General features: G+C 37.7%; 1 protein-coding gene across 1 annotated transcript; it reads left to right on the top strand.

The window, feature by feature from the left end:
* Positions 1-217: 217 nt before the first annotated feature.
* LOC111872102 (spidroin-2) lies at positions 218-10,266 on the top strand. The gene is made up of 6 exons (XM_023865662.2): positions 218-529; positions 1,596-1,672; positions 1,915-1,996; positions 4,517-4,700; positions 5,223-5,347; positions 6,109-10,266. Exons 1-6 carry the CDS (start codon positions 470-472, stop codon positions 7,510-7,512), a joined length of 1,932 nt encoding a protein of 643 aa, XP_023721430.1. The 5' UTR covers positions 218-469; the 3' UTR covers positions 7,513-10,266.
* Positions 10,267-10,445: the final 179 nt, after the last annotated feature.

Genomic DNA, 10,445 nt, shown 5'->3' with positions numbered 1-10,445 from the left:
AAACTCGTACCCTGCATTAGGTGATTGGAGAGTTTAATTTCCACTGTTTATGTAGTATTTAAGAAGAATCAACTGCACATTTGTATATACATACATACATACCAATAACAACGTTAATTTTTGTAAAAATTTCACTTGACATATCTGTAATTACATATATAATTGTATCAGAGTGTTGGTGTAATGTTTTATCCATATTCCCGAAAAAAATGATACGCATAAAATGTGTTGGCAGCAATGATTTGAGAAAAATGAAAATCCGTGGAAAATGCTGATAAAGATAGTCGATTATTGGTAGTTTGTTGTCCATGGAAGGTGTTTGTTGATAATGGGTTAATACATTTTTGTTGTTTTAGAGGTGTTGTTACATATACATAGACTGGTTGAACTGTCTAGATAATACTCATAAAGAACATATTTCTGGTTTCTGTTTGAAAATTACCCTATCGAAGACAAGGAGCGATATACAATGTCGGTGGCATTTGTGCAGAGAGGAAGACCACAACCAAATCCTGCCCAGATCCAGAAAGTGAGTGTTACTTGAACTTCTGTTGAAATCTACATGCCGTAATCATAAAACGTGTCAGTTCTGGGACTGCACAGAAATAATTGCTATAAATTAATTGATTTTTCATAAGTCATACATTAATTATAAATAAAACGGCACTGCTTTGTAATAAGATTGAAGCCGCCCTTGATTAAGTACTAGACAGGGAAGTTTGTTTTATCTTGAGGTTCATCGCCTCTAAAATATTTGGTGTTTCCTTCGTGATCGTGAAAAACATGAAAAATTGTGTACTTGTATTTGCATTCCTATCATATACATGATATATTCAGCTATTTATGACGTGAATTAAGACGTTTAACAATTGATAATCGAAATCACATAGTTTTTATTGCTTAATTTGAAAAATGCTTTGAAGCATGGCTCATCATTAAGTGTATATGTGGACACCTGTTCAGACTTATATGCATCATTTTCCTTACAGACTGAATGGTATATTTTGAAATGTAATTTTTAGTGCCTGAAATTTGGCTGAAAAATACCATACCCTCAAGTGCAGTGTGTCAGCACATTCATCATCTTCCTGTGCAACTCTGGGAAGGGACTTCATCTTATTTCTGTATTCATAAGTATGTAACTTCAGCATGAAACATGCAGACATCACCAAATTATTATACAGTTGTAGGCTGTTATATCTAATGTGGGCAAGAACTATTTTTTGTACCATTTTACCGAGTGTCTCGTGAATTGATAGGCTATTGTGACTCAATCCACAAAATGTATTAACAGACAAAGCTGCTAGAAATTTTCACTCTTTCTACTCACTTTTGACGAGAATGTGGTAAACTAACCTGCCTCATAACTGGGGTGGGATCAGTTACAGTTACATTAACTTATACACGAATAATATTTTAGTGTCAGAAAAACATTTTGGATAAGAATATATTTCCAAACTTCACATTTACTTCCAACTGTATTTAGGATTTCAGACTTAGATGTATCCTGAATGATCTTCACAGACCACAGGTTGTAATTTTAAAATTTCAACAAATATCATTTAGTTTTCAGCTTATAGTTACTCTGATTACAGATGCTGGATGAAAACAGTCATCTGATTCAAACAATTCAAGAATATCAGAGTAAAGGGAAGGCACAAGAATGCATGCAGTAAGTATATGAAGGAGTGTGTTAATGTTGAGTTTGTTATTTGTGGTTATTTGTGTGTTATAATACTATCCTCGCATGTGCCTCGTGGGCCACTGACTTCGCCGGCAAGTGGCTGTTGCTCAGTTGGTATAGTTTGCTTGCGAACTAAAACCACGGAGTTTGTTTTGTTTGTTTGAGTGCTGAAGAAAAGCATGTAACCCATCTGAGAAGTTAGACTTGTTATTGTTGCATTTTGATTTCAGGTACCAACAGATATTGCATCGTAATTTGGTGTATCTTGCATCCATTGCAGATTCAAATCAAAATATTCAAGCTCTCCTACCAGTAAGTATAGAAATGATATCCCCTTTAGCTTTTTCTGAAATGTGTATGAAATTATACTATTTTTTTTCTTTGGTCTTTTATGCTTTTTAATGAATTTGAGTTTAAATTATTTTTGGCTTCACAATCCCTGAATTAACTTATTCTTGGATATGCATGCTAGGAACTGTAACCAGTTTCAGTACTTATTTTATTTCCAGTGTTCTTCAGGCTACAAAAATTGAAGGACCAAAATGATAATATGCCCACTGTTATTCTTGCAGTCCTTTGATTAAAATTATGAGATTTATTTAAACCCTTTCCTTACATTTTTAACTGCTTTTCTAAAAATGTGTAATTTAAAAGAATATCTTGTTTATCATGTATTTTATACTTTTGAGAATGTAAGCCCTGTTTCTTGGTGTTTGCAAACACCTTTTTGATACTGTTTAGGAGCATTACTAGAACTAGTTATATAAAATATTGACTGTTGTTCACCTGTCAAGGGATATTGTTGCAACTTTACATTAAGGTATCAAATTGCAAATTTCATAAATGTTTAATAAGTTGCCTAAGTTACTAAAGTTACTCATGTAATATGGACACAGCATTTTGCTTTGAAACATCAGTTGACTTTTAGTGGACTACACAGCATTGTATTCCAGAAGATGGAACTTTTTACGCTTACTTATGTCTGTTTAAATTCTATGTTATCTACTATATACAGTCAGCACCTGATTATTTGATTCAACCATGGTTTGTGCATAATAATGTTTTTTTTTTTTTCATTTCTTTTGTATAATCACACATTTTTACAAATGTAGACATGTGTGAATTAGGCTTTCCTCCTTTTCATGTCTGAGACAGCCAGTGTGGAGGAAAAGGAGAGGTGATCTAATGATAATTGTGGAAAAGGAGGAAGAGAATGCTGCAGGTAGAACTGTTTCAAAATATCTTTGTGGTGATGGATGCTAAGAGGCTGAGCATCAGCTGAGAGTGAAGGGAGCAGGTAGGCTGTGTTCCCCAGACATAAACAAGTACAGGAACTTGGAGGTGTGGCAGGGGGGGGTTGTCACCAGTCAGAAATTGCCTCCTTCAAAAGTCTGTTCCAGATATTGGTATTTCCTGAAACACTGTTATTCCAGAAAGCAGTGTTCCTGGTGGACAGTGCAACTTGTCCACACAGCACACAGCCTTCAAGCAATGGTCTCATCACTGTGAATGCATCAATGAAATGATACTATGAGGGTGGTCTGCTCCAACCCTTTTTTGAAGATGACCTTATAGCATTCTGGAAATAAAATGCCATAATGAATTTATGCAGTCTTCAGTGAAACCAGTAATGTTTGTTCAGTCATGGAAGAGTTTGAAAATAACGATGAAGATAAAACTTGAAAATGATTACAATTGAGCCTGGTTTCTAGTACATGATGGATACAAATTTTATCACTGCTTCGGCAAAACAGAAGTATGAGGAAGAGAATAGGGAGAGGGATAGTAAAATTGAAGAAGAAAGAAATTATGATCATGTTATAGCATTGAACTACAGTGTGTTGACACTTGCTGGATTACACTGTTAAATGGGTCTTTGAATACTGCGATATTAAAGCTTCAAGGATAATTTGAACTCTTGTGAGAAGTCCAAATAGTTAACAAACAAACATTATTGACCCATTTTCAAAGTAAAACTCAATTGTATACACCTAGTTTATAAGAAGGTAAGTTACACGCGACTTGTAAAATATGATGCAGTAAATCTTTAATTATCCCCGGTTTTCAGTTATTCATGCATCTCATGCCCTTCATTGACTCAGATATTCAAGAGTTTACTGTAAATGATAATTTGAAAATTTTTGAATAAAATATTGGGTATCATTGACTTACCAAAACTGTATTATTGCAATTACAAATAAATGCAACTACTTTTTCAACATCTGAAAGCAAATGTTACATTTTATTTAGTTAAGACCTTGTGCGTTAAAGTGCTAATTCAAAATTCTGCAAATAAATGTGTAATACTTGATCCATTGCTTGGAACTGAATAATAAAATTTAAATTGGAAGTGCATTGGCTTTTCAAAAGATAACATGTAGCTTACAAACCGGTACTGTATTTAGGCTCCTATCTAAGTGAAATGTGCATCCCCTTTCTAAGATTAGCCCTTTAGCAGTCTCATACTTCAATGAAGCACAGTACTTTGCTTAATGGGGCATTTTGTTAGTCACTTGGTTTCTTGAAGTGGAGTCCCAAGTGACTAAAATCTTAATTCATCCAAAACCTCTGTCACATAGGACATGTGATGTTAGTTTGTTATGGCACCACTGAAGGACAGGACTATTACTAGTCCCAGTTTGTACATGCATCAGGCAAATTAAACATGTGGAAAATCTTGAGAGACATGTTAAGAGTAAAATACAAGCTTAATTTACATTTTGATCCCTGAATGCAGTTCATTGAAATTGGTTTCCCTTCAGATTTGTTCCAAACTTTGTTATTTCCATAAGAATAATTTAACACCTAAAAGATGTGTGTTCATGGATTTAGCCCCCAGGAGGTCAACAACATGGAATGCATGGTCCAGCAGGACAGGCTGGTGGCCCACCTGGGCCATCACCAGCGCCCACAAATGACCTTCCACCTGGTTCCCAGGGAGCAATGGCTTCCTTTGGGCAACAACAGGGAGGTTACAGAGGTCAGATGATGCCAGGACAACAGAACATGCCCCAACGTAAGTAGGAGGTTTCATAGGTATCATCCAGTTGGCTCCAGAGTTATTGGATCAGAGATACTGTTACACAAAACATCCCTCTCCTGAGAGATTAAGGAAAATGGAATAAAACATTTTACAAGTATGCAAGAGTATCTGTAGTACAATGATGGTAAACTGTTGGTTCTCATGATATGACTCTGTAATGCAACACAGAATTATGCCCAGTTGTATTAAAGCTAGATGTAAACACTGTGTAACATTTTATCAAAGACATGCAGGAAGTTCTAAAAAAATTCCTTCAAAATGTTGTATAGTTTAATTATTTAATTTTTAAACATAATTTTTTCTTTAAGATATTTTAGGTGTATAGTACAGAAGTTATATGTATTTTGTTATGAAAACCTTGTTTCCAGAATCATGGAGGGAATATAATTTGATTCCTTATAGAAATAACTACGGTAATTACCAATTCATATTGAAGGGAATAAGTATCATTAATTGAAGAGATTTAATCTGTTAGTAAAAGTGTATTTATTTCAGGTCCTGGACCTGGTGCTGGTTCAGGAAACCAGCAGTACAGGGGTGGTCCCCAAAATTATCAACAGCAAGGACCTCAGCAGGGCTACCCTGGACAGTATCCCAGTCAGAACCAGACATCTGCCCAGGTACTGCATTGGTTCACTTGATACACTGAAATGTTGGTCCAGCAAACTCTTGGGAATGATTAAAATATATGCATTGTAATGAAATTGAAGAGCCTGATTAAAAAGACAGTCAGGTCATCATTTCATCGAAAATAATGTTATTGCACATAGTGGCAGAAAGTGATCATGTCCGTGTCATGCTGAAGATTGAGACAGGTCACAATCCTGGCAATGTGAAACTGAGTTGTCATTTAGTTTGGGTTTAGTATATACCATGTTTTCTGTTCTCTAATATTGTAAACAGTGTCAAAGAAGTTAATCCGTCTTGTCTTCCTATTTCACTTTTTGACAAGCTGCTGACTTCACATAGATGTATTATTTCAAGCTTCACATTCACATCTAAGCTCTTCCATCTTATTGCCATAATTAAGATTTTTAAATATTTTGCAGTTGATGCCAACTGAAAAACAGCAGATGTTTGTTAGGGAACAAAATCTTAAACATATGGCCACATAGTTTATCCTGTTGTGAACATAATCTCACCTTCAGACAATGGGAAATATCCAAGAAACCTGTATATATCGTACTTTACTCCAATGTATGCTAAGAATGTGTTTTTGGCAACAGGTCTGGTTATGTAAATGTCAACATATTTCTGCAGTCATATATTTTACTACAGTCACTCCCATTCAGTGACAACATAAGTCCCCCCTCCCCCATTCCAATTCAGGAAACTTCAGTTGAATACTCTGGATCTAAAAGATTCATTCTGTATTTTACAGACATATGCTCCCCCAGTTCAGCCACAACCAAACCAACAACCAGTTCCAGCACAGCAGCAGAGTGGTTATCCAAACTCGACTCAGCCAGGCAGCTATGGTGGGCCTCCATCTACGCAGCCTCAGGGCTATGGTGGGCCACCATCATCATCACAACCAAACTATGGTCCTCCTCCAAATGCAACTTCACAGGTTGGTACAGGTGCTGTATATGGTGGTCCAGCCCCTACTCAGCAGTCAGGCAGTTATGGTAGTGGGCCTGCAGGCCCAGGTCAGCAACCTGGCTATGGACCACCTCCTCCAGCACAGCAGTCAGGTTACCCTCCACCCACTGCCACAGGACCACAACAGGGTGGCTATGGCCCAGGGGCTGGACAGACTGGCTATGGCTCCTCTGGGTCACAGACAAATTATGGAACAGTGGCTCAGTCATCTACACAAACTGGACAGGGTGTGGGTTACAATGCGAATGTAAGTAGTGGAGCTGGGAGCAATAGTTACCAACCCCAACAGCAGCAGCAACCAGGATATGGAGGAACAAATGCAGGAAGTGGTGGAAATGCTTCTGCTGCTACTGCCAGTGGAGGTGGTGGCAACAGTGGTGGAGGAGGCGGAGCATCCAGTACTGGAACTCAGCCTGGTGCATATGTACCTCCAACAACACAAGCCCAGTCTCAGCAACCACCATCACAACCAAATCAGAGCAGTTACAGCAACCAGACAAGTCCTGGACCAGTACCTGGTGTATATGGACCTTCAAGTGCCACATCACCACCATTTACTGGAGGTCCACCCCAGCCCAATCCCCAGAACTCATACTCACAGACGGGAGTTTCTACTAGCATGGCTCCATCAGCATCAACCCAGACATATCCACAAGGACCAGGTAATGCTCCACCTCAGAATTATCCTCCCTCTACACAGGCCACTGGGGGTTATCCACCACAAGCACAGTCACAGCAGCAGCCCCAGCAGCAACAGCCACCACCACAACCACCACAGTCCACTGCAGCAGCTCAGACAGGATTTCAGCCTCCACAGGGCCAACCAGGCCCTCAAGGGCCCCCATCAGCTGGTCCTCAACCTCAGCAGCCAGGTGGTTATGGATTGCCACCACCCCAGTCTCTTCCTGCCACAACTCAGACTTATGTGCCACCTGGTGCACAAGGTCAGCCTCAGTCCTATCCTCCACATCCTCCTGGATCACAACATTCCTACCCTGCACATACTCAGCAAGCCTATGGGCCTCAAACTTACCCTCCCCCACCTCCACAAGGTGGCTATCAGTATCCACGACCCCCTACTTCCCAGATGCCGCCTCCAGGACCACAGGGCCCTCCACCTCAAGGTCAGTACGGAGCTTATGACCAGAGCCGATTTCCCGGGTATCAACCACCACCACAGTAATCTCAGTAGGACATGAAGTTCAGTTCTTTTATTCTGACTTTAAATATTACAAATTAAAGAGAGAGCAAGGTGCATCTTCTGAGCAAGGGTCTGCAGTAACAATGTTGGGCATTTCTTCATCTTGTCATTAAAAAGGTCATAAAATGTCTATGTTAACATCCCATGACTGCTTCTGTGACCTCTTGTCTGGTATGTACCTGCCTCTCTCATATATATGATTTGTGTGTGTTTACAGAATTTCTTTTACACTTATTGGGTTAGTAGGCTGAATAAGACAGTGCTGACTCTGAAAAAGGAACAGCATAAGGCAATGATTCTGATTAATGCAGTGAACTGAGTGATGTAGAAGATAAGGAGCATAAGAACAAGAAGAGAAGACAACCTGGTGTAGTGCTGATGGAGACTCAAAATGGAAACTTCTGTAAGGAAGGATGCAGGAGCATCCATATTATTTACTTGAGCCCCCAATGGCATGAACAAAAATTATGCTTCTGTCAGCAGAAATGACATTTCATGTGGTTTTCTGATGGTGTATATTACAGCAGTTATCCAACTGTTGTCAGAGACAAACCTGTATTACCAACAGTATTTGGACTCTTGAACAAAGGCATCCTCATCTTCTTCGCTTGTCAATGTCAGTCAAATGTATTTCTTGTAACTATACAAATGAGGCATGAGAGAACATGAATGACTGTTGATGTACACAGTAACACCATGAAATGTGACAGATACCTTCGTGTGTTGCACTTCTTACATTTTTCAGACAGAAGTGAAACATCTGACAAGGTTCATAAAATCTGTGACAGACTATAAGAACAGAACTCTTTCAGGCCTGTTGAATGATTTCTTTGCTAAATTTTACAACCCCTCTGAAAATTTGGCAGTGGAAGAAATAATGTGAAATTTAAAAGGAAGGATGGTTTTCAAACAGCATATACCTAAAAAGCAAAAACATTTTGGCATCACAATTTTCAAGCTTAGTGAGAGCATGAGCTACACATATGTGAGAGTTTAAGAAAAGACAGGCTGAAGCTGAAGAAATTACAGCAACACACATAACTGTGAAAAATCTCTGCAGTGGGTGGAAGGATTCAAATTGCTTATCTGTTTCTTCTCTTAATTGTTTGTTTGATAATTTTGCTACCATAAAACAAACTGTGGTACTGTCCAGCCAAACATGATTTTCTATATAAAAACACCAAAACTGGAAGAGCTAGAACCAGGGCAAACTTGACTGCATTAGTGTGGAAGAACATGTATGCATACCAACATGCACTAGTTGCTAACAAAATGAAAAGTGTGATGGATATGGCAATGCCATGAATCCACGCATTGTCAAGACGTACAGTATAGATTTGAGGTACATGGACAACAGCAACTGAATGGTAACTAGCTGTTTGATCAATCCACATACTTTCATTTTTCCTTCTGCTTGACCTGACCATTTGAACAGTTGGATTCTGTTGTCTTGTGGGATCAAGTATTCCTATCAAGATTACTAAATTCTCTTTGAAGAGAAATCTGATAGAAGATAGGATATTGGGGCAACTTCATCCAAACCCCTGCAGCTACAGATCAGATTGCCTTGAATTGAGGCATAACCAGAACTGGCCAGGAAAATACAGAAGTCACAGCAAGTGTTTGGCTTGAGGAGAGATTTGCAAACAATTTATAATTGTGTGAGTTATCATATAGGACTGTACATGTGTCTGCTTTCAAGAATACCACACACAAATTAAGTTGTGAACAGTTTCAGAGCAGAAGCAACAATGATACATACAATATGTAGTGAAATCTAAAACAAGTGAAACTTGTCTTTTTTGATACTATAAATCACAGTTTAAGTTTATGTTTTGTGTATAGGATACTAATTGCACAGAATACAAGTATGATCCATGTTGCAATTTTCTTGATTTGCTTTGAAGTAAATATGTTTTTATTTCACTGATTTTGATGCCGTAGTTCCTAAGATATCAGTTCCATTATGAAAGCTTGCATGATATACATTTAAATGTCCAAACATAAGATGTGTCCAGTTGCACTATATTCCAGCAAATTATATTTACATTCAGACATAGACACACTTGTGTTTTAACATTTAAGATCAAAGATTAGCATTGTAAATTTATTATTTCCTGAAGTTTCTAAAATACTGGAATTATTTTCTGATGATCTCATGTACATTTCCATACAAGGTTTTACTTTGAACATAAAAAAATGAAACCAGATGTATGAACATTTGATGTGATGTTCAAAATGAGGTGAGATGGTGTTGACTCCATAAATATACCAGAATAAACACGCACCAAAATAAATAACTGCACAAGACAAAAAGCTTACAGGCAAGTGTCCAGTAGCATGCAACATTAGTAATCTCTGTCACTGGATGCCTGTTATATGAACAAAAGCTTTTGTATCTTTCATGTCATTTTCAGTAAGTGCTTTATTCTCTTCAGAGAATAAGAACATAAAAATTGGTTTGCCCACTCATTTTTGTGTAAATTCTGTATCATTTGCTGTGGCTTAAGACATGTTTCAGTGAAAAATGTTAGGCATAGGAGCTACTGAAAGGTTGTACATGTGTCAGAATCATTATGAAATATCACCTGGAAAAATTATATATTAAACAGACTGCACAGAAGAATCTTCCTGACAGTTCTTGGGAATATGTAGGCCTACTAGTGAATAAGCTTCCTAACATGCAACGAAGATTTCAAGATTGAATAATCTTGGTTTCAAGTATTAATGGTATAATGCTTAAATAGACAATTAGAATGTAGAATTAATAGGCTAGCAGCAGTGTTCTATTTTTTGACCTATTTAACTTTTCAGTGTTTGAATGTAGTGAATGTGTAACTGTGTGTACATTATAATATATGTATATCCAGATGTCTTAAACTTTGTTAAAGCAAGGATTGTAAAAGGATGAGTGA

This window comes from Cryptotermes secundus, unplaced genomic scaffold (genome assembly GCF_002891405.2).
Source record: "Cryptotermes secundus unplaced genomic scaffold, Csec_1.0 scaffold828, whole genome shotgun sequence".
NCBI classification, from domain to species: Eukaryota; Metazoa; Arthropoda; class Insecta; order Blattodea; family Kalotermitidae; genus Cryptotermes; species Cryptotermes secundus.
Note: the sequence above shows the minus strand (reverse complement) of the source record. Positions and strands in the feature narration are given on the sequence as shown.